General features: G+C 45.3%; 16 protein-coding genes across 16 annotated transcripts; 9 read left to right on the forward strand and 7 right to left on the reverse strand.

Moving 5' to 3' along the window:
• Positions 1-156: 156 nt before the first annotated feature.
• On the forward strand, positions 157-1631 carry VTP01DRAFT_3758 (uncharacterized protein; the record flags this gene model as incomplete). The annotated part of the gene is made up of 4 exons (XM_069382364.1): positions 157-252; positions 323-518; positions 590-941; positions 1013-1631. 4 exons carry the CDS (start codon positions 157-159, stop codon positions 1629-1631), a joined length of 1263 nt encoding a protein of 420 aa, XP_069236084.1.
• Positions 1632-1909: 278 nt separating this feature from the next.
• On the reverse strand, positions 1910-5016 carry VTP01DRAFT_3759 (uncharacterized protein; the record flags this gene model as incomplete). The annotated part of the gene is made up of 19 exons (XM_069382365.1): positions 1910-1968; positions 2033-2108; positions 2169-2205; positions 2268-2443; positions 2505-2684; positions 2744-2776; positions 2836-2963; positions 3032-3080; positions 3146-3224; positions 3284-3523; positions 3583-3623; positions 3683-3845; positions 3903-3967; positions 4029-4271; positions 4332-4394; positions 4472-4574; positions 4624-4651; positions 4712-4802; positions 4864-5016. 19 exons carry the CDS (start codon positions 5014-5016, stop codon positions 1910-1912), a joined length of 2007 nt encoding a protein of 668 aa, XP_069236085.1.
• A 203-nt stretch (positions 5017-5219) lies between these two features.
• On the forward strand, positions 5220-6559 carry VTP01DRAFT_3760 (uncharacterized protein; the record flags this gene model as incomplete). The annotated part of the gene is made up of 8 exons (XM_069382367.1): positions 5220-5388; positions 5445-5527; positions 5593-5666; positions 5877-5924; positions 5987-6011; positions 6070-6147; positions 6206-6231; positions 6295-6559. 8 exons carry the CDS (start codon positions 5220-5222, stop codon positions 6557-6559), a joined length of 768 nt encoding a protein of 255 aa, XP_069236086.1.
• Positions 6560-6622: 63 nt separating this feature from the next.
• On the forward strand, positions 6623-9249 carry VTP01DRAFT_3761 (uncharacterized protein; the record flags this gene model as incomplete). The annotated part of the gene is made up of 15 exons (XM_069382368.1): positions 6623-6664; positions 6727-6741; positions 6809-6832; positions 6900-6947; positions 7007-7059; positions 7121-7366; positions 7422-7574; positions 7642-7738; positions 7806-7892; positions 7952-7971; positions 8031-8109; positions 8172-8251; positions 8318-8460; positions 8527-8574; positions 8636-9249. The coding sequence occupies 15 exons, from the start codon at positions 6623-6625 to the stop codon at positions 9247-9249; spliced, it is 1749 nt and encodes a 582-aa protein (XP_069236087.1).
• Positions 9250-9989: 740 nt separating this feature from the next.
• Positions 9990-11111, reverse strand: VTP01DRAFT_3762 (uncharacterized protein; the record flags this gene model as incomplete). The annotated part of the gene is made up of 3 exons (XM_069382369.1): positions 9990-10242; positions 10314-10383; positions 10454-11111. The coding sequence occupies 3 exons, from the start codon at positions 11109-11111 to the stop codon at positions 9990-9992; spliced, it is 981 nt and encodes a 326-aa protein (XP_069236088.1).
• Positions 11112-11455: 344 nt separating this feature from the next.
• Positions 11456-12100, reverse strand: VTP01DRAFT_3763 (uncharacterized protein; the record flags this gene model as incomplete). The annotated part of the gene is made up of 2 exons (XM_069382370.1): positions 11456-11987; positions 12045-12100. 2 exons carry the CDS (start codon positions 12098-12100, stop codon positions 11456-11458), a joined length of 588 nt encoding a protein of 195 aa, XP_069236089.1.
• Positions 12101-12208: 108 nt separating this feature from the next.
• On the forward strand, positions 12209-13384 carry VTP01DRAFT_3764 (uncharacterized protein; the record flags this gene model as incomplete). Its single annotated transcript, XM_069382371.1, has 7 exons — positions 12209-12309; positions 12382-12422; positions 12499-12611; positions 12676-12758; positions 12820-12887; positions 12953-13023; positions 13082-13384. The coding sequence occupies 7 exons, from the start codon at positions 12209-12211 to the stop codon at positions 13382-13384; spliced, it is 780 nt and encodes a 259-aa protein (XP_069236090.1).
• Positions 13385-14192: 808 nt separating this feature from the next.
• On the forward strand, positions 14193-16434 carry VTP01DRAFT_3765 (uncharacterized protein; the record flags this gene model as incomplete). Its single annotated transcript, XM_069382372.1, has 9 exons — positions 14193-14492; positions 14685-14796; positions 14870-14913; positions 14970-15042; positions 15110-15232; positions 15296-15501; positions 15567-15608; positions 15729-15812; positions 15886-16434. 9 exons carry the CDS (start codon positions 14193-14195, stop codon positions 16432-16434), a joined length of 1533 nt encoding a protein of 510 aa, XP_069236091.1.
• A 626-nt stretch (positions 16435-17060) lies between these two features.
• On the forward strand, positions 17061-19024 carry VTP01DRAFT_3766 (uncharacterized protein; the record flags this gene model as incomplete). Its single annotated transcript, XM_069382373.1, has 8 exons — positions 17061-17228; positions 17315-17461; positions 17562-17737; positions 17809-18106; positions 18189-18288; positions 18394-18455; positions 18525-18788; positions 18878-19024. The coding sequence occupies 8 exons, from the start codon at positions 17061-17063 to the stop codon at positions 19022-19024; spliced, it is 1362 nt and encodes a 453-aa protein (XP_069236092.1).
• Positions 19025-19155: 131 nt separating this feature from the next.
• Positions 19156-19404, reverse strand: VTP01DRAFT_3767 (uncharacterized protein; the record flags this gene model as incomplete). The annotated part of the gene is made up of 1 exon (XM_069382374.1): positions 19156-19404. One exon carries the CDS (start codon positions 19402-19404, stop codon positions 19156-19158), a length of 249 nt encoding a protein of 82 aa, XP_069236093.1.
• A 229-nt stretch (positions 19405-19633) lies between these two features.
• VTP01DRAFT_3768 (uncharacterized protein) lies at positions 19634-20431 on the reverse strand (the record flags this gene model as incomplete). The annotated part of the gene is made up of 2 exons (XM_069382375.1): positions 19634-20022; positions 20101-20431. The coding sequence occupies 2 exons, from the start codon at positions 20429-20431 to the stop codon at positions 19634-19636; spliced, it is 720 nt and encodes a 239-aa protein (XP_069236094.1).
• An 866-nt stretch (positions 20432-21297) lies between these two features.
• VTP01DRAFT_3769 (uncharacterized protein) lies at positions 21298-21666 on the forward strand (the record flags this gene model as incomplete). Its single annotated transcript, XM_069382376.1, has 1 exon — positions 21298-21666. One exon carries the CDS (start codon positions 21298-21300, stop codon positions 21664-21666), a length of 369 nt encoding a protein of 122 aa, XP_069236095.1.
• A 30-nt stretch (positions 21667-21696) lies between these two features.
• VTP01DRAFT_3770 (uncharacterized protein) lies at positions 21697-21991 on the reverse strand (the record flags this gene model as incomplete). Its single annotated transcript, XM_069382378.1, has 2 exons — positions 21697-21759; positions 21818-21991. The coding sequence occupies 2 exons, from the start codon at positions 21989-21991 to the stop codon at positions 21697-21699; spliced, it is 237 nt and encodes a 78-aa protein (XP_069236096.1).
• A 26-nt stretch (positions 21992-22017) lies between these two features.
• On the reverse strand, positions 22018-23131 carry VTP01DRAFT_3771 (uncharacterized protein; the record flags this gene model as incomplete). Its single annotated transcript, XM_069382379.1, has 2 exons — positions 22018-22302; positions 22946-23131. 2 exons carry the CDS (start codon positions 23129-23131, stop codon positions 22018-22020), a joined length of 471 nt encoding a protein of 156 aa, XP_069236097.1.
• Positions 23132-23412: 281 nt separating this feature from the next.
• Positions 23413-24028, forward strand: VTP01DRAFT_3772 (uncharacterized protein; the record flags this gene model as incomplete). The annotated part of the gene is made up of 2 exons (XM_069382380.1): positions 23413-23498; positions 23575-24028. 2 exons carry the CDS (start codon positions 23413-23415, stop codon positions 24026-24028), a joined length of 540 nt encoding a protein of 179 aa, XP_069236098.1.
• Positions 24029-24091: 63 nt separating this feature from the next.
• On the forward strand, positions 24092-24946 carry VTP01DRAFT_3773 (uncharacterized protein; the record flags this gene model as incomplete). Its single annotated transcript, XM_069382381.1, has 2 exons — positions 24092-24753; positions 24826-24946. 2 exons carry the CDS (start codon positions 24092-24094, stop codon positions 24944-24946), a joined length of 783 nt encoding a protein of 260 aa, XP_069236099.1.
• Between the last annotated feature and the right edge of the window lie 139 nt (positions 24947-25085).

Here is a 25085-nt window from a genome sequence, read left to right on the forward strand (position 1 = left end):
GACGGGGAATAGGCGAATTAATCGGGGCTGTCGGAAGTCAACCAAAAACTCCACTTAAAGATGCTGTCCGTCTTGTATAAAAGCATTCGTCCCGACCACACATCACACGCATTATTTTTTTCTCCTCCCTTTGTTAGCTTTATTTCCAAAATCAAGATGACCGTCTTAAATAAACTCAATGTGTTGATGGTTGGAACTGGAGAATACACTACCGGTTTTGTTAACGGTGGAGCCTCCAAGTCTGATAAAAAGGTTTGTTTGACCCTCCAAATGCAGCACATCTTTTCAGGGCAAATCCATTAAGATCGCACACCGGTGGCAGGTCGGTGTTATTGCATTGACGATGTTTGACTTGAGACGCCGTGGCAAAGTTGGCAAGGTCAGCCTTGTTGGCACAAACGGCAACAAGTTTGAAGCTATAAAGGAACATCTGGATACAAACATCGGCAAAGTCTACAACATGGATACCAGTCTCGACCACACATCACCTGCAAAAGGCAAAGCCGATCCTGATGCGTGTATGTTTTTTCAAAAAAAAAAAATCAAAGGGTGGGAGCAGCTCACGTATACTTATATTTGCGACGGATAGACAAGCAAGCTATCGACGACTATTTGACCCGCGGTGATGCCATTACCATTTTTACACCTGATCCTACCCATTTCGACATTGCTCTTTATGCTATTCAACGAGGCATCCATGTTTTGGTCACAAAGCCTGCAGTTAAGCTCCTTGAACAACACCAAATCTTGATTCAAGAGGCAGAGAAGCACAATGTTGTTGTTATGGTTGAGCACCACAAGCGTTTCGATCCCGTTTACTGCGATGCGCGCGCAAAGGCAATTAGTCTTGGGCACTTTAACTACTTTTACAGTTACATGAGCCAGCCGAAGCGACAGCTTGATACTTTCCGTGCATGGGCTGGCAAGGAATCTGATATTAGGTGAGGGAAAGCAAGCAATCCAGGGAGGAGCTATAGGTAATAGATACTGATGCTACATTTGCTTCGCGCAGTTACTATTTGAACTCGCATCACATTGATTTCCACTGCTGGTCAGTGGAAGGTAGAGCGGTACCCTACCGCGTCGTAGCCTCAGGCTCCAAGGGAGTTGCTACAAGCGAACCTTTCAACTTGACTGAGGGTACCGAGGATACTATCACATTGCTAGTCAACTGGCGCTCAACTGAATCAGACAAGAGCGAGGGCGTGGCTGTCTACACATCTTCCTGGAGCGCGCCTAATAAGAGCGAAGTCCATTCGCAGCAGCGGTTCCATTACCTCGGTGCCGAAGGTGAAATCAACGTTGACCAGGCGCACAGAGGATACACGACTACCACTGACGCAAACGGCCACGCGCACGTCAACCCGTTTTTCATGAACTATGCACCTGACGAGGAAGGACATTTCGGTGGTCAGACTGCTTACGGCTACATATCCATTGAAAAGTTTGTCGATGCATGCCGCCAGTTTAACGAGGACAAAGTATCTATCAAGGAGCTCGATGCTAGAAGCTTGCCTACCATCCGCAACACTGTCCTGGTAACCGCTATCCTGGAAGCTGGCCGCATCAGCTTGGATGAAAAACGGCCTGTGGAAATTGTCTTTAAGCATGGTCAATGGAGTTTGGTGTAACTTGTACATGAATATCTCTCTATCACACACGCACGTATATTGTATATAATAAATACGTATTTATGGAACTGTGCAAACGAGCTCGATCAGGACAATAATGATCCAATGTCAAAAATAAAATAAAATAAAAATAAAACTGTAGAGTCTAGTGAGATCAATAAGCAATGTAATAGAAAGAACTATAATTTTTGCTGTATGTATAGTGCAAGAAAAAGGAAGAAGAGGAGAGAATATATACAACAGTGTTAAACTTATCTATCAATGATGATGATTACTTATTACGAGGATCTTCTATCCAAGAAGTCATAGAAAGCCTTCTGAGGTATCTCGACATTGCCTGAAAACGTAATCAGATCAGATCACTCAAGAGTAATGCAGACGAGAGGAGCCGTAGATCTTACCAATCATTTTCATACGCTTCTTGCCTTCTTTTTGTTTTTGCAAAAGTTTCATCTTTCGCGAAACGTCGCCGCCATACTGTTGATGTTGCAACGCAGTGAGATATACTGCTTCTTCATTAGAGATATACATACTTACGCATTTAGCCGTGACATTTTTTCGCAAAGGTGAGATGCTGTTGCAGCTTTGCAGTTAGTATTATATGGGTTCAATACATACTTTCTATAAATCACTCACGTTTCTCTAGCGACAACTTTGCCGCCGATAGCAGTTTGGATAACAATCTCGTAAAGCTGTCTCTGTATGACGCCTTTGAGACGTTTTACCCAGTCTCGGCCGACTTGGTCTACCTGCGACCGATGAAGAATAATAGACAACGCATCCACCGGTTTGTGATTTAACAACACAGTCATCTATTATTTACCATATATTAGCCACAAGTAGTACCAAGGCTTCAAAGCATATATCACCAACCTTGACTAGATCACTCTCTTCGTAGCCAGCATCCTCGTAATCAAAGGATGCATAGCCAGACGATCGGCTCTTGAGTTCATCGTAAAAATCGGTAACTACTTCTGCAAGTGGAAGCATGTATTTCATCATGACTCTGTTTTCATCCACAAACACATATTCCTTTTGTTCGCCACGCCGAGACTATTGCAACACGTTGCATTAAATTTAAGAAATATAAAATATCCAAAGTACCAACTTACGCCACAAAGATCCATCATTTTACCCATGTATTCCTAGCAAATATTCATGGTTAGAGTATCATCAAGCTAGGACTTTGGCAACTGCAACCTACTTCCGGGAATATCATGGTAGCGAGGACCATCGGTTCTTCGAAGCGCAAGACCTTGAAAGCTCGTTCCTCGTGATCAGGGAATTCTGAGGGATTGCGGATCGTTTTCACGGTCTTATCCTTATATATGACTGTATTAAAGTGTTGGTCAACCGAAAATAGAGAAGACAGAGAGAGATTATGTCACTTATTTGCTTACCTCTGTAAGGCACAGTCGGCTGCGTGACAATGATGTTTGCTTCGTATTCCTAAGCATACAAGGTTAATCGATTTATGTCACAAAAAGGCTCGTTTGCTTATGCGGATAAATTACATTTTCCAATCGTTGACGGAATACATCCATGTGCAAAGTACCCAAGAATCCTAGACGCCATCCCTGACCGAGAGCATGACTTTTAAATTCACATCGTTAGCATGGAGGAATCTCCAGATTTCTGTAAACATCTATTACCTCGTCTCCTTGTGAACCGAGACGCTCGCGTCATTCAGAGTAAGCTTCGTGATCGATTCGTCCAAGCGCTTAAAGTCATTTGTATCAACAGGGAAAATACCGGCAAACACCATGGACTGCGCAGGCTGGAAACCAGGCAGTGCCTCAACATGTTGGCCGACATGGTAGAACGTATCACCCACATGGGCTTCAGACGCCGTCTTCATACCGCAAATGACATAGCCTACTTGCCCAGCGTGCCTATCCATGATAATAGTTAGTAAAAGTCTTGATAAACTGTATTGTCACGCAAGCCATACAGATAACCGGTTGGAACTTGTTCTGGATGCATAATGCCAACCTATAGCATGCATTAATTTCGCGTAATTGTATATGGTGACGATTCAAAATTATGCTTACTTCAGATACTTCGTACTTCGCGTTTGAATGCGCTGATGTAATTTTGTCACCCTTCCTAATTTTTCCGTCTACAACGCCTAGCATGCACACGACGCCGACGTACTGGTCGTACCATGAATCGAATAGTAGGGCTCGAAACGGTTTGTCTATGGATCCAGAAGGACTACCAACCGCAAACATAAGATACTCTGCACGGATACGGCAAACAGATCATGTTTACCTTGGTATCTGTTCTATGACTTGGGGTAATATCTTGTCTACATTGAGTCCTGTTTTGGCTGATATCTAGTCTTCACTTGTTAGCAGCAATAACTTAGCGTGGGATTGAAAATGCATGAATCCATACCTGCAAAATATTGGACGTGTCTAGTTCAAAAGCACTTGCGATCTGTTTTTTGACTCGTCCAGGTTCTGCGCCAGGCAGATCAACCTTATTGAGGACCGGAATGATATGCAGATCTTCGCCAAATGCAAGATAAAAGTTGGCGACGGTTTGAGCCTGGATACCCTGTGCAGCATCCACAAGCAAGAGTGTTCCTTGACATGCTGCTAGTGAGCGCGATACTTCGTAGCTGAAATCCACGTGTCCCTGTATGCAAATACTTTCAGAAGAAGAAGAAGAAGAGCAAGGAAAGCCGTCAGAACATACCGGAGTATCAATGAGATTCAAGAGGTACTCTTTTCCTTTATACTTGTAAAACATGGAAACTGTCTGCAATATTATCAATCATATATATGTAAATTCAGTGACTAAATATGATTATACGAGAACGATGCTAATGGTTTTACCTGAGCTTTTACTGTAATGCCGCGCTCCCTTTCCACTTTGAGTTTATCAAGCACTTGCTTGTTCGAACCCCTCGAGGATATCGTATTCGTCAACTCCAAGAGTCTACGTACATGTTAAATACGCTAAACTTGGAATTGTTTTGATTTCTAACCTGTCTGCTAGGGTACTTTTTCCATGATCTGTTCTAAACTAGTAAGTTCCAATGTCTCACGTGATCCCATTGTTCTTAAAAAACTTGCCAATATGCGCAATGATACTGAAGTTTCGGATATTCTCAGCCGGAAACGATTGCAGATCAATGTTTTTAGCAGGATCTGCTGCTTTCAATTTCTTTGCATGGACCCGTTTTATTTTAGTAAACTGTCGTCGGGTGTCGTGATATATTATGTACCTCGGTCGTCGATTTCGATGACCAGCGGATCTGAGCACCGTTGCGAAAACGCTGGCATGCTTGTTGTTGTGGTCGCAACTGTGCGCAGAATGTGCTCGAGAAGGAGGAGCTCCGAGAACAAGCATGCAAAGCCCAACGGACGCTGCTCAGCATGACCACCACCTTTCTTAGCAACCCAGGCAGGCAGGCAGGAATATTCCCTCTTTCCAGGTCAGCTGGCGGGTGCTGTCAAAAAGTTACTGCTCCGGAAAAATCGTGACTTGCCATTTTGAGCACCGACCGCGCCGAACCCAAACCGCGTGCGAGTTATTACTTGTCAAGCATTATTTCCCTGCTTTTCCACGTTCTTCTCCGGAATGCTCAGAGCTCAGCGCACGATTGCCACACAAAGCAAAAGTTTAGCGAGACTAGGACGAGCACGTACGAGTTTAGCTCGCAGCAGCGTGTCCCGACACCCACTTGCTGCCTCAATACTACTCTCCAGCCGCTCGGCAGCTGTCTACAGTACAAGACGATTCTACAATGGTATGCACGATGTGCATTATATATATGCTAAATATGATACTCAATGCATGGAATAGGAGGAGGCGGCGGTATGCCACCCGGTGGTTTCCGCTTGAACCCTAATCAGCAACAGCAAGAAGAAAAACCATTGGAGCAATTTGTAAGAAGGACCACGACACATAGATTCAATGTGCGTTTGCTGATTTATTTTCAACGCGAGGATAGGGTATCGACTTGACGGCTATGGCGGAAAAGGGCAAACTCGGTAGGAATCATGCATGGGGCAACAACAACCCCGCGTAATGCAATCGGACTTTTTTGGCTCACATTGCATCCCGGAAGATCCGGTTATTGGTCGCGACGAGGAGATTCGACGCACAATCGAAGGTAAACATTGAATGCATATTTATTAGTATATATAAGCTAATGTAAGCATATAGTGTATGATTTTTTACTGGATATCTTAAAAAAACAAGTATGAGCATTTTGTCTGATGGGTAGCTATGTAGACTGTCACGAAGGACAAAGAATAATCCGGTGTTGATCGGTGAAGCTGGGTAAGTAGTCCTGATATGAAGGGGATGTAAAATCCGCGTTAGTAATGTGCATATTATACCAGCGTGGGTAAAACTGCGATTGCAGAGGTGAGTTGAGATCACAGTGATTATATCAAGCACGGAGAAGAATAATATGAAGATATAGGGCCTTGCACAACGTATCATTGCAAACGAAGTACCGGAATCTATTCAGGGCAGACGTGTAATTGCTCTTGATTTGGGCGTAAGTTGAAGCTTTGTGACTATCATTGGTCGTATCTTATCTTAGACTCTTGCTTTAGAGCTTAGTAGCTGGCGCCAAGTTCCGGTAATTACATAATATATAAAATTCACCTCGATTTGCTGCGTTCTAACGCGTGAATTACTCTAGGGGTGAATTCGAAGATCGTTTAAAAGGTGTATTGAAAGATGTGACAGAGGCGGAAGGCAACATTATCCTCTTCATTGATGAAATCCACAATCTCCTCGGTCTCGGTAAAGCGGAAGGTGCTATGGATGCTGGAAACCTTCTCAAGGTTAGCAATAACCACGTCGATGGAAACCATCACATCACTGACAGTGAAAGTAGCCTGCATTGGCCCGCGGTCAACTACGTTGCGTTGGTGCGACTACCATTGATGAGTATCGCAAAGTGAGTGGCTATTGTGGTAATGTGCTGAAAAGGACATGGATTTTAACGAACGCAATCAAAGTATATCATGGCGGACCCTGCTCTGGCAAGGCGCTTTCAATCTGTCATGGTAAGTTGTCTCTTTATCGACTCACGCCGTATTCTACAAATAAGCTGATATGATTTGGTTAGGTGGAGGAACCAACAGTAAGTACAGTCTTATAGGTATCTAGGAAAGGAAAACTGACTGTGGTCCTCTTTTCGAAAACAACAGGTCCAAGATACGATTTCTATCTTGGTGAGTAACTGAGATAGGTGTTAGAATATGAGGAGGAACTCTTTCTTACAAGCAATGTTACTTCTAGCGAGGCTTGAAAGAACGATACGAAGTTCACCACGGTGTTCGGATTGCTGTAAGTTTGTGACAATCAAGATATTTATCTCTGCAGTGTGTGCCTGACTTTATTCAAAGGATTCCGCCTTGGTAGCTGCAGCGCTTCATTCTCACCGATATATTACCGACAGGTTCGATGAATATCCTGTCGTGATTGTATATCGAAAGGCTTTGCTAACGTTGTTGTATCAGATTTCTCCCTGACAAGGCCATCGATTTGGTGGATGAGGCCTGTTCCAAGCTGAGACTGCAGCAAGAAAGCAAACCGGAAGCATTGGAGAACCTTGATCGTCAAATTATGACTATCCAGATTGAACTCGAGTCCTTGCGAAAGGAATCCGATACTTTGTCAGTCGAGAGACGTGAGAAGCTCCAATCCGAGCTTGCCGAAAAGAAGAAGGAGAGCGAGCGCCTGACAGCTATCTGGAATGAAGAGAGGTAGCATTTTATCAGGATTTCTCGCAATCCTCACATGCTTAAAAACAATATCTAGACAAAAACTCGAGGAAATCAAAAAGACAAAGGAAGATTTGGAGCAAGCTCGCGTTGAGTTGGAAACGGCACAAAGAGCTGGAAACTTTCAACGAGCATCTGAATTGCGCTACGGTGTAATCCCGAGTTTGGAGAAGAAACTGCCAAAGGATACGTAAGTACCGTTCAAATGTATATGCTTATTGTGCTGTATGTAACATATAATCATTTTTCTTGGTTAGCGCGGAAGAAGACAATCCAGAATCTTTGATTCACGAACGTGTGACCTCTGATGATATTGCGCGCGTCATCTCCCGAATGACCGGTATTCCTGTCCGAGTATGTATGATGAATGCTACGGCCTGTAATGCTCGTCCAGATATTTTAATTAACTGCATTTACATAGAATTTGATGCGTGGAGAAAGAGAGAAGCTGCTTCACATGGAAGATGTGCTCAGACAGCGCGTCGTCGGCCAGGATGAAGCCATTACGGTAAGACTTTATGCAATTGTCGCTTGGAAATAGGTATTGATGTAATTTCTATCCTCTAGGCTGTATCCGAAGCTGTTAGGTATGATTAGATCTCAACGGCATTTCGTCCATCATAACGGAATACTAACGGCTTGCTAGATTGAGCCGTGCTGGACTGCAGAACCCTTCAAGACCAATTGCATCGTTCCTCTTCTTGGGTCCAACCGGCGTTGGCAAGGTATGTGTGAAATGTTTTTTGCAATGTTGAAATTTTCAATGTCTAATCGTCGAGTATATTAGACCGAGCTCTGCAAAACTATTGCTCAATTCCTTTTTGATACTGAAAATGCTATCGTCCGTGTCGATATGTCAGAATACATGTAAGGTTTCCAGAAACGGTTTAGTAATTAGGCATTGGAAATAACAACTATATCATTATTTCCCAGGGAGAAGTTCTCGGTTAGTCGTTTGGTTGGATCACCTCCCGGCTACGTTGGTCACGAAGAAGGCGGTGAACTGACTGAGGCCGTGCGTCGTCGTCCATACGCAGTTGTCTTGCTCGATGAAATGGAAAAGGCTCACAGAGATGGTAAGGTTCATATGCAGAAATCGAGCACATCAAGTCTCTTGTTTGACAAGAATGTTTTCTACATAGTTTCCAATTTGCTCCTCCAAGTTCTCGATGATGGTGTTTTGACTGACAGCAAGTATTCTATATATTTTGCGCATATTGTGTCAAGTTATCTAACATGGATTTTATACAGGCAAAGGACGCAAGATTGATTTCAAGAACACTATCATTATCATGACATCCAACCTGGGCGCTGACGCGCTCGTGACAGATGTCAACGAAGACGGAACAGTTAGCGCAAGGGCCAAGCAGAGCGTCATGGATGCCGTGCACCGTGCATTCGCCCCGGAATTCGTCAACCGTATCGATGAAATGGTTATCTTCAACCGCTTGTCGCGAACAGCATTGCGCGATATCGTGGATGTTCGTCTCAAAGAAGTGGAAGACCGCGTTAGTGACCGCCGTATCAAGTTGGATGTTGACTTGGCAGCACGCGATTGGCTTGGAGAGCGAGGCTACGATCCAGCCTACGGTGCACGACCTCTGAACCGTTTGATTCAAAAGAAACTCTTGAACCCTCTAGCACGTTTGTTGATCGACGGAGGCGTACGAACTGGAGAGACGGCTAGAATTCGAGTCACCACTCTAACTTCAGGTGAAACTGACTTGGTGGTCGAGCGGAACCACGAACCTGGCAGCGCTGTCACAGACAACGAGCGCGAGAACGTAGAGGACAAGCACATGGCACCAGTAGGAGACGAGGAAGAAGTTCTGAAGGATGAAGAAGATAAAAAGAAGGACAAATAGAGAAAGAAAGTGCTAGACCCAGACTTTTTTTAGGATACTCACTAGTATCACTCTTTGCAACCAGCAAAATGTACAATAAAGATGTAATAGCAATACAGTACAGTATTTCCAAAGTTCTAAGGCACATTGTTGATAATACCATGTCGCATCTAACGAAATCACTTGGCCGCATGCTAAATAAATGCCTGTTGTCTAATGCAAGGCACTCGCTGCATACTACTGAAGTTAACGAAATCCTTATTAGTGTTTACTAGTAATCTTTTGGAAACTAAGGGAAAAGACAGTCATTTAAAATTACTGTATTCATCCTGATGGTGCACGTATTGCATACAAAAGAAATGGTCTGAGGTACAGAAATAACTGCATGATATATATTGAATTGATTTTACGTTAGTTTGAGAGACCAGTTTGGGGAAATCTTATAAGTAATGCAATGAATGGTATGGGTTAACAAGACGGAAGGAAACCGGAATTCGACGGCGGCATCCTTCAAGCAGATAACAGTGAGCACGGGCAAAGCTGGTCTTCAGGAACCATGTAAAGACAGAAAAGACGAACAAGGCTAGAAATCAGAAGAAGGCAAAAGGTATTCTGGCACAGGAGGCAGAAAAAGGATGGAGTTGCATTACGAAATACTTTAAATGGCATGAAAATCAGCTTCAGCCTATATTCATATATATTTTTATACGTTTGAACTATATGGACAACATGCATTCATGTATATTATATCTTTTTTAGGTTTATCGGCGGCCGTTCCATGCCATGTTGATAGCAGCGTCACCGGTGGATCTGCCGATACGACCATAAGCGTCTTCCTTGGCTTCCTTGAATGTATGGCCTGCGGCCTTGTAATGTTTGTACGTTCGAAGATATAGAAAGACAGCCAAGACGCCCATGCTGATCCAGCAAATAGCCGCCAGCAATGCAAGGATGCCGGTAATGATATATCCGTCCGTGAATAATGTTACAACCAGAATTAACCCAGCACCGCCACTAGAATAAATAACGTCATTAATACATGCAATGCTCGTCCATATATTAATCCGTTATCCTGAGATACTTGCGTGCTCGGTATACCAACGGCTTTGTAAAAGGTATAAAGTATATGGAATCCGTTGAATACAAAGTAAAAGACTATGCAAAAAGCAGGAATTAACCAATGAATTATTGTCACATAAAATCACGAAATGATGATTGCACTTACAGTAGTACAAGGATACTTCTTTCATGTACGCATTGTATACCGGTCGATACCACAAGAAGAAACTGGCCAGGGTGTGCGTGAACATTTCCGTAAGTGCTACGCCCAAATCAGTCGGTGCACTGGTAACAGAAGCTGGATGGGAGAATAGGAGACACAGGCAGGCGACAAAGTTGATAACAAGCGTAAGCTCAAATAAGAGCCACTCGCGATACAACCACCAGACTGTCGATTGATGCTCCAGCGGAATCTCGGCGGGTATGTCCAAATACATGATGGGGAAACACGGTGGAAAGTTGTTGGCGTGCGGTCGTTGTCGTATATCCAGGTTGGCTTCTCGCGCGGCGAGCTCCCGTTCCTTTTGGCGCAGGGCTGCTTCTCTAGCTTCTAAATCAGACGAGGAAGGAGAGCCGCTCCCATTGCTCGGTTCTGAAATGAGCGTCTTTGTTGTTGTGCTTTCAGGTGCAAACGGGTCCCTGCTGCTGTCAGAGTACTGCTGGAACGAGGTATATTCATCGTGGTGCTGGTGGTGCTGTTTGCTGCTGGGATCGGGCTCAACTTCAAACGTCTCTTGTTGGGTGGAATTGAGGGCTTGCGTAATAGAAGGGTCCTGGAACGGATTGGCAGGGTCATCAAACGGGCTTGCTTGATGGTGCGCCATATTCGTAGGAGGAGTAAAGAAGAGAGTGAAGAGAAAGCTTGCTGCTGCCGGAATGGGCCCGCCCTGAATGATGGAATGAGACTTGCCATTTTGAGGAAAGCATTCAAACCAAATTGCGATTTAATCACATTAGGCTGTTCTCTTCCAGTCGCTTGTCTCTCTCTTCTACTGTAACCTTGGAAATGAATGAACACTTAAGATATCATTAACGTCAGGATGCCAATGAAGGTTTGTGTGCCTTTATTGACTTTACATTCTCGAAAAATATGATGATATGGAGTGTTATTATCAAGAACTTTGCATGGTCGATCAGAAGATGGAGAATGCAAGGTTCGAGCATAAGATCAGCAGCAAGAGTCTAGAGTGGAAGATGAAGTCTTGACGGGTGCTCCATGCTCGTTGCAGAAATCGCCACCAATTTGTCCAAGACCATCTGCTGCTATCTGTGCAAATGTGCTAGCGTCCATCCAATATTTCAGATCGCATACCCTGTGGGACTTATGCTCAGTTTCAGGAGTCAAGCCGCACTCGAGGGATGTGACGATTTGCTGATACTCGGATTCCGATGACAAGCATGAATACTTTAGCAGCGTTGGCCCGACCTGGCTTTCCTCTCCAGGCACTTTTTGGGGCAAATCCCTCATCGCCTCCACATCTTCTCCTCCCTCGCTGTCCGTGTCAACGATAGCGTCCTCTTCTCCAAGTGAACATGTTCGAAGTGCTAACTCTTCCAAGGTGGATGCATGGTCTTCCGCGGTCTCATTGGCGTTGCTATCAATTTCGTCGCTCCGGCAGATAATGCTCGCTTTTGATTTGGCGTTCTCCACTTGCCTTGGTTCTATCGTAGAACTTGCAATTGTAATACGCCTCTTGTTTCTGGATCCATACGCGATATCTCTGCGTGGGAATTCTTGCCAATAATTCTTTTTCTACCGTTGGATAGTTGAATTCGGCTCCTTGTAATTTACGAGGAGTTGCAAGAGTGACATACGCTGAAATAGAATAAGCACATCCTGCCGAAATTATCGGCCTGGGGAAGTCGTGGCTTTTCAGGTCGCACCTCCTGTTTCTATTCTCGACCGAAACTTTGCATAAAAATGTCGTCGCTGGCAGCACTTATAAGCAATGTCAAGTCGAACACGGCAAACAATGCAAGACTGCAAAAGAGTCTGGCTATAAAACGCAAAAATAACAGCAGGCAAGTCCAAGATCACTGCTGTTGTCTTTGTCGTCTTTAATGATCATTAACCGACAATTAACATTTAAACAGTGCCGCTGACGAGAATGCGAAGATACGTAAAAAAGAGTCAGGTAGTGATCCGGATAGTGTATAGCTGTATCGTCAAAGTTATTGACTTGGTCGTTGTTGTGGGAAAAAATGAACCAGAAAAAGCGAAGCAGCAGACGACGACGAACGAGCCGCAAGTAGTTGTTTTCGACGATTCGACCTTACGGAGTCAACCAGCAGAAATCGATAGACATGAGAAGAAGGCATTCATGGTACGGTATACGATATGCTGTTAAGCAAAAAGTTAAAACATTCTGATTGTTGATTTGCTTCCAGTCCTCAAAAGTAATCAGAGCACCGCCGGTTACTGCAGCACCACCGCCTAAACCTGTATCCAAGAAAGAACAGGAAGATGAAGAGTATGTTCAAATACAAAGATGCTTGAGATGATCTATCTAATGATATCCATGTTTGCTGCAGAGAGAACGATCGCAAGGATGTAGAACTGAAAGAACTGCTCGCAACAACCAAATTACTGGAAGAATATCGTAAGCAACGATTACGGCAACGTGCGGTACAACGCATATCTTAACCCTTCATCCTTGTAAACTAGAAAAGGAAGAAATGACCGGTAAAGAAAAACGACGGCACATGTGGGACAAGTTGGATCAGCTTGGAGCAAAGGTAACGGAAGCAAGATGATCTCAAACTATAAAGTTATTAACCTACTTGTCTGTTACAGACAAGTAAAAAGCAAAAGCGACCTATAGCCGTCGGACTAGGCATGGATGCGAAAAGGAAAGAAAGGGAGCAGAAGAGATTACAAGAAGCCAAGGATACCGGCATGTACGACAAATCACTTCGGCATTTGTATGTCACTCCTACGAAGAAGAAGGAACGAGATCGTGATCCTGGCATCACTGGTGGCCTTGGAAAGATGAAGGGCGCAACGTTGTATCTGCGCAAATCAGACATTGAGCCGAATAATAGTAGTAACCAGCGAAGCAAGAAAGCTCCGCACACTAAAGGATCAAAACGGCGCTAGATACCCGATCCTCGCTTTATTAGCATTCATTTGAAAAAGAGAACAATACATCCAAATTACTGCACATTGTAGTGCCCGTCAAAATGGCATGTGGCGGATATTCAAGTAGCGTGCTATTTCTCGTCAAATCAGAGGTTTCTATTTCGAGCGTGTCATTCTGTTTGTTGGGCAACATGGACAAGGCGAGTCAAGGTTGTTGAAAGAAAGTAGCCTTATGGAAGGTACCATGTGTGTATTAAAACCATGACAAACATGCTTTTTTGTCGGAAGCATGGCACACACCATCGAAGGTCAAAGAAAAAGTACGCCAAGGTTTTTTGTCAAATGTCGTCGGAAAGACATAGTTCAGACCATTTGCAGCGATTTCCGAAGAGACGGCGCACGGACAGTTCAGCAGCAGACTGAACGAAGTTACGGGACCTGAGCAAGGAACAGAAAAATGTAGCTGCAACAGTGGATATCGGAAAATGTATGCTCTTGAAGACAATGGGCGGCTCGAGGGCGGCGAGGATTGGCAAGGCAGAGGACAGAAAAAGAGAGATCAAATGTCCTGGGCGTCTCGTTTGGGTTACACAGGCAAGATCAACACCCACCCCCCTCCTCTCCCAGGGCCTTTCTCTCTGGTGCAACCTACCACAAAGCACAGTGCGATAACCTTTCCCTACTCCCCTCGCTGCCTTTTCCTTTCTCTCTCTCTTTCTCTTTCTCTTTCGCTTCTTCTCTTTTCTTTCTTTCTTTCTTCCCCACGTCTCTTTTTTCCCAGCTGTCAGTTCTCTACTGCCAAACTTTTAGTGCCACAGCTCGGTTAATGTCAGCATTGTCATCGTTCTACGGGCCATCGCTCACTCTCGGCACCCAGCGTCCTCCTCTGCTTGGTCGCCGCCGATTCTCCTCGGCCTGCAAGATTGCACAAATCACCTTCATGGGCTACCCACCAAAGATCCAACCGCAAGCGTCTGCGCTGCGCGGCGAGCGACGCCGTTCGCAGGCTCCAAACTCTATCAAAACCGATAATCTTGTCAGCTTGGACGCTTTGGATGAGGAAGCCGGATGCATTTTGCTTGCATTGTCCAATCACAAGTACGAAAATGTAGAGTCTCTGCCAAAGGTAATCTGCTCGATAAAATGAACCCTTCCTTCCCCACGCCAGCTCTTACGATCCCTCTGTATGGTCGAATGGGGGGTCCCAGGGAGTACAGTTTTGAGGGTGGGGGAAGGAATGGGTCCATCCGTTGTGTATTTATATGTCAGATGGTGTTTACATTTTATTTTATTTTATTTTATTTTATTTTTAATCTAGACTATGGCGTCGAGTGATGCGGCAAGCAGTAGCAGCAGTGCCAGCGACAGCGGCTCACCGAGCAAAAGCAGCCCCAGCGATGGTAACTCAATGTCTATCAACAACCTGCTCGGTAAGCGTCTTTTCTAAAGTTTTTCCAATGACAACTGTCTTGCGTAACCAATTTCTTGTCAATGAATATATAGGCAGCAGCGATGGAGATGCTGCTGGACTCGCTTCTCCTGTTCCAGTAAGTCGGATCGTGTCCCGATGTAATATTTGTTAATCTGAACCGGTTATTCATAGAATACGCAAGGAGGCCCTGCAGAGGACCCTATTGTCCAAAGCAGTACCAAGGAACTTGCTCATGTCTCCAAAGGTTCGACACCTGCTACCTAGGCTTTTTCGCTCTGTATGCTCACACACAGATACCGTGCTATCTCTAGCCGAACGGCCTCCGCCTTTTGCACCTTTCGACCCAGAGTCTGACCCTATAATGATTCTCGCTGCAGCCGCGGCAGCTGTAAATGACGAAGACAGAAAGAGACAGTCGCAGGACGAGAGTGGAGGTTAGCTAGAAAGCCTAGAGCTGCAGAACCAAAAGATGAGCGAGATCTAATTTGCAGACCTAGCATCTGAACCTCCACGCCAGAAACGCAAGTGGCAGGCATACTATGGCTACAGCAGCAGCAGCAGCAGCAGCAGCAACAACAACAACAACAACGGTGTAAATGATGAACAACCGGATATGCATCCAGAAAAACGGCACCGCTACCAGCAACCCGCCTCTTCTCTTTTACAGGACAGCACGTGGCACGAAAAGGTTCCGGCCACCCAGGTAATTGCGAGAAGCTTTGGATGTAGAATATGCAATGGTAATAACTGGGGTAATGTAATGTAAAGGCTGAGGAAGGTTTAAAGTTTTCATCGCATTACATGTCAATGGTAAGTACAAACAAGTCGAGGAAAAGCAGAGACAGAGAGAGAGAGTGGGAGAAAGAAAGTACGAGGGGAAAAAAGACGTCTCATGTGACGAGATATGCTAACGACATTTGTTTGCTGCAGAAAGAAAATCCGAAAATCAAACGGAATGCAATGCATGCCTACATCACGTACATGATTTATACCAACATGTCTCACGAGAACTCTGTAAGTGTTTTTGACGAATATGGAAATTGTTGCCCCTGTCCTCCATACACTAAACTGCGCGTATCTTTATAAGGCATCTGCTACGGACAGTAGCAAAGTCGCCACACAATCTGCAAAAATTGCACGGACCGATTCACCGCTACCTTCGTCGAGTCACCACTACGGTCCGCCACCACCACCGCCATCAACACTTTCGCGACCAAACGACGAAGTACCAGATGCACGCAGTAGCAGCGATAAGGCGGACCTGTCGGCGGCGGCTAGAGTACCCCTCGAGCGAGCAGCAGCGTACTCAACGTCGTCGCCGTCCTCGCACACTGGACTGCAGAATTTTGCAGACTATAATAGCCATCGAAACAACTCCTCGTCCTCCTGGTATCCCCCATCTTCTTACCAACAGCAGCAAGCGCCGCCGCCGCCTGTAACACATTCGCCTCGTGCACTGGCACTTAGCTCATCTGCTATCGTCGATCGCCCGCTAACAGCGTTCCTCTGGGACGATAAGAAGAGCGAACGCAAAGATAGCAGTCTTGCGCTGCCACCGTTCAATGCTCCACCTCCACCTCCTCCTTCACTCGCCCCACAGCAACAAACAACCCCTGCAACCTCGCCTCAACTGTAAAATGTCTTGTCCCTCTATTGCTCCAAAACATATAGTAAATGCTTCCCTGTTCATTCTCTAGTATAGTTCTTGCGTCTCTCTGTCAATAAGCCAGTATATACATAAATATATAAAGGGAACAACATCTGTGTTGATCGTGCGTGTATCAGTATGACCAACTTGCTGCTGCAAGTGTAACGTGATGGGAAGATTTGATTCGACTGGCCTCTTTTTTTCGACGGAATGATCCGGTCCAACCCAAAGAATGAATATTACCGCCCGTACGCCCTTTGTATGGCCAAATTGATCCATTTATTGCGAGCATGCCGCTAACACAGAAATATACGACAGTGGGGCAATATTGGGGAAGAAAGAAAGAAAAAAATAAAAAAGATAAAGAGTATATTGTAGAGGAGGGGCTTTGGCCTGACTTGTAACATGTGCCGTGGCAACACAAAGAGAGTGCTTCAAAAACTTAAAAAAAATATCCCAAGCAGCAGCAAACAGCTACCTTTCCCTTTTCCCCTCTCTCCCGCCTTTTTTTTTCTTCTTCTTTTTCTTCTTCTTTTTTTTTTAATTACTTCTTTTTTTCTTCTTCTTCTTCTTCTTCTTCTTTTCTTCCTACACTTTATTGTATAATCCCTTGGATGCCTTCCAAGGCAACGCCGCCACCCCCGCTCACGTCGAGCGACGGTACTACTACCGCGACGACCAACTCCCGCGCATCATTTCACCAACAGCCTTTTGCAGCCGCTCGTTCAACAACCGCAAGTAAAAATAAACAGCGCCAACCTTACAAATTCGAGGCCCTCAAGGTACGTTGGAAAAAGAAACCTTGTGTGAGAAAGAAAAAACGTTTAGTGAGGAAGAGAACTCAAGAAAAATAAATATATCTTAGCAGACGCCGCCGTGGCGACCTCCGGGGTTGTTCCAAATCCCTGATATTATAAAAACGAGCTATCTAGAATCGGAGAAGGAGAACAGGTTCAAGAAGAAACCAGAATCACCGCAGCCGCCGCCGCCGCCCAGTCCTCCTACCGTCCACAAGGCAAGATACTCACGTAAAAAGCAATTCCACGAGAAAGAAATATGATGTTTACGCTTGAAGGACAAACATGGTAACATTCCATTTTCTCTGTTCTTTACAGCGTCCCTGGATCCATGTTGGACGATCGCCGAGCATAGTGCCCTTGCAGCCGTTTAATCGGGCTCCCAAGCAGCATGCGGTTTTCGAGCAAAAGATGCGCAAAGTCTTACCCCGGTCTAAAGTACTAGACATGGATCCACGAACTGTCTACGCCGGAATGGAGCGAATCGGGAGCGGGTAACAACAATGTGCAATAAGTAGTGTTTTACTTTCAGGTTGCACTGAACAAACCTTGAAATTAACTGTAGGGCGAACGGGGCTGTGATTAGTGCAACCAAGCGGTCCAGTGCAAAGCGCGGGGGCCAAGTCGCCATTAAGCGCTGTTACATCGAGGACCATGATACCTTCCATCATACCTTTATCCTCCGGGAATTGAGAATCATGGGCTGCATGTCACACCCGAACCTCGTCGAGTTGACAGAAGCTTGCATGTGGGGCGATTACCTCTGGATGGCCATGGAGCTGATGACCTGCTCAGTGTTTGGCCTACTGTACAACGTCAGCGTCGGATTACCCGAAAGTTATGCCGTCCGCGTAGCACTCGAGGTAAATACACAACTACTACCAGTAGTAGTGGGTGTAGCACTTGCTCTCTTTCTAACCTGTTGAAACGTTTTACACCCCCTAGTGCCTGGAGGGCCTTGTCTATCTTCATGCAAAGAACTACATGCACCGCGATGTAAAGTGCGAGAACATTCTGCTGAGTAGATCAGGACAGGTTAAACTTGGTGAGTTGCGTGATGGTTGATGTAACACTACTCTTTGCACTCCATTGTGCTACCTTCTATCTCTCTCTCTGCCAATCTAACGCAGCCGCTTTTTCGGCTTTGTAGCTGATTTTGGATTGGCTGCTCCTCTTGACAGGGAAAATAAGGCGCGTCTGGGGACAAACAAGGTAAAGTAAAGCATAAAGGTTGGTTGATTGGTACACATCTGAGGCTGAAACACCCAACTTTAAAAACAGTGGATGGCACCCGAGGTTGTCTCGGAACAACCATACAAGGAAAACGTCGATATCTGGTCGTTAGCGATCACCATGATTGAAATGATGGATCGCGTACCTCCACTCTACTACCTTAATGGCAGCCGCGAAATCTTCCAAGAGATTCTGTACGGCCATCCGCCGTCCTTCCAGTTCGCCACTCCATCTCCAGGCATGGCCAACTTGGTCGCCTGGATGCTGGAACCCGAAAAGGAAAAGCGCCCTGGTGCCAAGTGCGTCTTGACGGTAAGAAAGAGAGAAAGAGAGACACTATCGTTTGTATACACCTTATCTCTCTATTCTCTAACTGGGTTTTTATTTATACTTGGATGCAGCGTATCAAGGAGGATATACAAAAGAAAACGCTTCACTGCGCAAAACCGGCCGATCTGGGTGCTCTGGTTCGAGAAGTGTTTCCGGAGCAACCACGACGCAAGCAGCAACAGCAGCAGCAGCAGCAACAGACGCAGGAGAAGCTGTGATTGTACATAACTAAAGTTTTTTTTTTCTTTTCCGGATGATGTAAATACTTATTTTCTCGCCTTATCCATTATATCCAAACTACCATAAAACACGAATTGTAAAAGTTGTTTTTCCATTCATCACTGGTGGTTTAGTTGGTCTTGTCTTGTTGTTCTTGTGGTTTTTCTTTTTCTTCTTGTTGTTGCTGTTGCCCAGCAGCAGCAGCAGCTTGCGACGACGGTGTCGAAACCTGGGCCAGCAGTGCCTCCACCTTGGCATCAAGCGAATCTGCTTGTGCTTCCAACTTGTCCATGAGCGACTCTGCATTCTCTACTTCTTTGAGCCATTGTTGCCAATCGCAGTCTGCATCCTTCTCTGTTGGAACGACAGTCGGCGACATCGTATATCTGTATATATATGTAGACCAAACGGGAAGAAAACAAGGGAAAAAGGGAGTAAGTGTACCTGAGACACGGCTTCGGATATGCAAATATTCTGTGAAGTGCAGACAAAACTACAGCATCAATTTAAAAAAAAAAAACAGAATATTGCGTGCAAATTGTTTTTACTACTTTTTGTGGATTAAATGCGCTGCATTGCTGCAATGATTAAGCGAGCTTTTTCATACGTCAAGCTTCGGCGTAAGCAAGTCCAGCTTTGTAAAGGGATAAAAGGACGGCGTAGAATGCATTCAAGATAACTTGGTGGATGCGAAACTGCTGATCAATTTCAACCACCTTTTGGAACCCTTGCGTCGTTATCCGCCACGCTCGCTGCCGGATGCACAGCGCCTCATCCAGAGACTGCAAGCCTGCAAGCACGTATGCAAAACAGCATGCCAGCATTTTTGGTATAGGGCTTCTTTTCAATGCAATCGCTGCAAACACGATAATGGACTCGATCACTCCGGCGGTGCCAGGCCCGTCGCCCGCACGGTACACGCATTGCTGACGGTCGATAACATTGCAGCGTTCCAGCTTTGATACCAATGCTTCTCTCACATCCGCATCCGTCTCCACTGTTGTTATTGTCACAACGTATGTATTGTTTTGCAGTCAGCGTATAAATCGAGTATAGTTGGAATTGATACCCTTACATGGCAATGCTGTGATCATTTTCTCAACTGCCAGCAGATACACTTCCAACGCCGTCGTCCACTGATGCTGCTGCATATCTGTGGCCACCTGAGCCAGAGATACTGCTTGCTGTACTTGCTTGGTATTAAGTTTCGATAGATCTTCTGCTATGACTTTTTCGTAAGATGGCGGCGGCGGCGACGAAGACGAGGAGGACGATGTGGGTAACGCATCTTCTGGAGACGACAACGGCGATAAGGACGGTGAAGATGATGATGGTACTTTGCTCCTTTGTTCGATGCTCGTATTTTGCTGGAAAAAGGCGCTAAGCACTTTGGGCACAGCAAGCATTCCCGACGTTAACGAAACTTTTGGAGAAGAAAAGGAGAAGGAGGGGGGAAGGAGTCATCGCCGTTCTTTTTCTACTATCTTGATACTACCACTATCATCTGCATAAATCCTGATCCATGCATCACAGTGATCTCAGGAGTTATTGATATTCTGCAAACAAACCAACTTAAGAGTTCCACTCTCTCCAATTATCTGTGTAAGCATAGTGTTGAACCAATGCTGCAAGCAACTGAGTGGATAACAGCATAAAGGTTAAAGCATCAGATAAAGATATGAATATATCAAGTGCCGACTAGTACATGATAAGCGACGCACATGTTCATATACACTCTTTCCGGAAAGTAATGTCGCCCCCCGGCTTGAAAATTGATGTTGCATTTTTCCCTTGGAAACGTGTAAATATTGTGTTGAAAAGCATATCAGAGTTGCTCTCTGTTACGAAACTTGTCTAAGTACTTATGAGAATAAGAGACAAACCTTCAAAGTCGTTCAATCTTAAGCTATTTGATGCTTCGTTGATTCTGCTTGTCAGGTATCCTTTTCCAAGAATCTATTGCTATTAACTTGGACTCTTGACCACCGACCAGAACTGCTCAATAGGATTGAGCTCAAGCGAATACGACGGAAGATACAGTACGCATACCGATATCCACGAGACTCAGCATACTTAGAGATATCATTAGCCTTATGGATAGGGGCATTATCCATCACCACGTAGGGGTCTTTCATATGTGGGTAGTAATCCATCTCGTCCATTGTACCTTTCAGGAAGCTAAGGTAATATCCTGTCACAGTTTCTGTGCTTGTTAAGTTCAGTATAATCTCCTCGTTTTCTTTTCTTGGCTGGCGGCTGCGGAAGTCTCAGGATGCACTTGGTCGGACCTGATGCAGAGACTACTGCACCCAAGATTGTGGGCGTCCGTGCTCGTGTTTACGGCACTGTGACCACTTCAGGCGAGCCTTTTCGCGACCAGGCCATGCTGCGCTTCGTGTTAGTATGGAAGTCAGGGCTCATCAAGGAAGATACAGGTTTTCCTAACGACCATATCAGTCTTGTCTCATTTGCGCACCCAGTCAAGGCGCTCTTGAGCCTTCGCCTCGCTGTTTGTATCCACAGTTTGGCACCGGGCTTTTTTCAGTGTCAAGTTGCACCGCACCCTCACGAAGTCATGAAAATGCTCTTCGAGACTCAAGTTTCTCAAACTTCTGAAGCAGCCGCTCCGTCAGTTGTTTAAGGATAGTTGAGCGATTCTCATCAACGTACTCTAAGATGACTTTTTATCCTCCTCAGTGAGAATACGCGGGTGTCCGTCCTTCTTATTACGCTTCTTAGATACTGTCAGGGTCCTTTTCATACTGCATGGCCCATCATTGCGCCGTACGAACATGGATTCCCCACTGCTTCGCGGCGGCTGATGAGCTTAGAACCTTCTCAAACATGAGTTGCACTTTGCCCTGGTCTGAGTAAAGTGTGTATGCTCGCTTGATAGTGGCTTCTCTCATTCGAACGTCTGCAGCCTTTGGATCATCAGTCTGCATAGCAACGGGCTCATGAGGCATATTGCACAGATGCTGTGTGTGCGAGCTCACTGTTTAAGAGCATATGTCTCTTCGTCAACGATGTAGTCCATGGGGTTCAAGTCTGCCGTGTTCATCAAAGATATTGCCTTGCCCATCTTCATAGAAAAGCTGGTTTTCCATTTTGAGACGTGGGTGTTGTGGTACTTTGAGTGTGTGAAATGGTCCTTAGTGTGCCAAGCTTGGTGGGACAAGACTTTCTGGTTATGCGCGACATCTGTAATTTTAGGACCGCCGATGAAGAGCCAACAATGAGCTCGGTGCAAATTCTGGCTGGTCAGTAGTGACAGAACCTTGGACAAGTGGTGGGATCTTTATGGGCTTTGACAAAGAGCCACTAACACGGTATTGCTGCCCAGCTCATACGCATCAGGTCTCGAACATTAGTAGTCCTGGTGTACGCGCATTCTATGACAACTATTGAAGCACAAAGTAGCAACATAGGGTTCTGTTGATTTAATGATGTTTACATTAGTTGAGAAACGGTTTTCAGTTAGGAAGGCGGGTATTCGGACAGTTGGTAAAGATAATGTAAAGGGTTGATGAACATGGATCGGATATTTGCAGAAGAGGTCGAGGTCGTCGGTGAATTTGATCGAGAAGATCGAGAAGTGTAGCAATGACAGGTTTAACGGCGCTTGGCAGCAGGCATCAGAAAATCTCGTTGGTCCCGTTTGACAGGATGAATTGTTAATGGCGAAAAGTGAGCACACGCTGATCTCAGCTTATAGCTCTCGCCCGATCCGAATGCGGGGAACTGAAAAACCTTATTATGGCAATAAGAAAAAGGTAGTGGCAAAGGGAAATGGTGCAAAAGAGAAAAGAACAGAGAGGGGGGAACAGCAATTGGAGACAAAGGAATTCTAAGCTAGAAGATAGTTAGTGAAGTACAGTCCATATTGTTTGATGAAGTGGCAAGAAAAACTTCAGAGTCACTGCTACTGCGGTAGCATAAGCAGGTCGGTGTGGGTTAACCACCCATACGACAGGAAACTGCGGGCTATAGTTTGCATTATTGGTAGTCTGCTTTGAAGAAAGTCGAGGCGCGGAGGCATCGGTTTCGATGGCAGTGGAGAGCGACGTTTCGGCGCTTATCGGCTGGAAGTGCGGTATAGGCTGCATCTAAGAGGTGTGCTGCTGTTTTCCCATCCTGCCCCTCTGCGAGAACAGTCACAAATATTAATATTGCTACTGATCCTGCCCTGCCCTCTTCAGCCTCTATTCAAAGTTCTCTTCAATTCCCTCCGATTCTCATTCTTCTTGCCATCGAGGTTAATCAAACAAGGTGAACATACATGGGATGGAAGTAACAGTGGCAAAGAGAGTCCCCCATCCACCACTGTCTGGTTGGGAGGTATACATCATCGTCTGGAGCCCCAAGTGACGGTAGATGTTTTGTTACCATGGGCAAAACTATCAACCTACCGGTAGCGATGCCGCGATTCCCACCGATTCTCATTCTCCTTGCCATCGAGGTTAATCAAACCAGGTAAACATACCTGGATGCTGCCTATCTTGACAATCAACCAGTCAGTTACTTATTTCAAAGCGAAATTTCCTAAGAGCGACTACGAAGAAGTTGCCAAAGCAAAGTTTGATCACTCTAAGAACGCTGATGCGGACTTCGATCTCGACATTGGTTGGGCCTTGCGCAGAGGACACAGCAATTCAAAGCGGATACTATCTTTGCTCTTCGGTTCAATACTTCACGGAAGTGAGCGCAAACACTGTGTAATCCTCCACGGTATAATGAACGGATTGCCGAAGAAATACTTTGAAACATCCTTTGTGGCATTGTTCACGGCTTTCGGCTTCGACTTCCTTAATGATAGAATTCTTGGTTTCATGATGAACTTCTCATCTGCGCAAATCAATGGATTTCTATCTGCGGTTCGAGTAAACACGGGTGGGCAGGTTGACGGGCTCCAGTATCTGAAAGGCTGCTCTATGCATTGGATGCAATCTGTACAACGCGCTAGCAGCAATCATAACATAGTAGCACCTCAGAAACTAGACTGATTCCTTTCAACAACAAAACGCACCCGAACGACACTTTCAGATAACGAATTCGATAGCAAAGTTATGGAGCTTGTAAGCGACTTTCCTGGTTCTCGACGCTGGTTAAGATGGTGGCTGTGGCCGAAGATCAGGAGTTTGATTTTCAGTAGTGGCTCAAGCATGAAGGCATCTCTTCGTCTTTTCCCGTCCAGAACGACCAACGCAGTCGAAGCATTCCATAGTGTTCTATACAGACTCATCACCACTAGACAACCATCGTCACCTATCCTCCCTCAGTTGTTGCAAATAGCAAAAAACGATGGGGATGATATTTGGCAATTTTACAATTTCGGTGGATTGCTTCCTAGCTACAATAGACCGGCTCGTGTTCGCCGGAGCAAAAAGCTTGAAAGCAAGCTTTACCAAGCCAGCGATAGTCCCCCTCCTGACAATACAGAAGCTCTTTTAATTGCGTCAACTGACGAGGATGACAATCCCAGACGGAAGAAAGCTAAACTTGGAGACGTTGAAACTCGCAGACCCAGCAATTTCAGCTTGTTTAGCCAGACGAGCCAACATTGTTCGATCTCTGCGCAGCAGAAGAAAGCATTATCGAAACTGTTGAAGGCAAGTGCCTACCGCTTGACCCGAATGCTCCCGAAGTGGTCAACGTCCTGCAGCAATGTCATATTATCGTCGATGCTGAAAAGATTCATTTGGATTCGTTGGTTGATTGTTTCGAGCAGGTAAGCGACTTTTGTGAAACGTTTTGATTTCCTTTTAAATGTCGCTAAATCGAATTTGATAACATGATAAAGAGCGTATTATGTTGTCTCCCAAGATATCAGCTATACCGAAAGAGTCGAATGCATCGCAAACCCTATGTGGCAGAACTCGACGTGCTTTTGGGACAAGAGGACGTCGTTTCCAATCATTTAACAGGAACAGCGGTCCGCCATTGGACAATGTCGGTTCCCGACGGCAACATCTCAACATATTAACGACGTGGATTAGGTTTCTTTTCAGGATTCCATTGAAATATTAGCAGCCCTCAAGGCCAGCCACGAAGAAGCTGTAT

The sequence above is a fragment of the Rhizomucor pusillus genome, assembly GCF_041956525.1.
Source record: "Rhizomucor pusillus strain CBS 183.67 unplaced genomic scaffold VTP01scaffold_18, whole genome shotgun sequence".
NCBI lineage: Eukaryota > Fungi > Mucoromycota > Mucoromycetes > Mucorales > Lichtheimiaceae > Rhizomucor > Rhizomucor pusillus.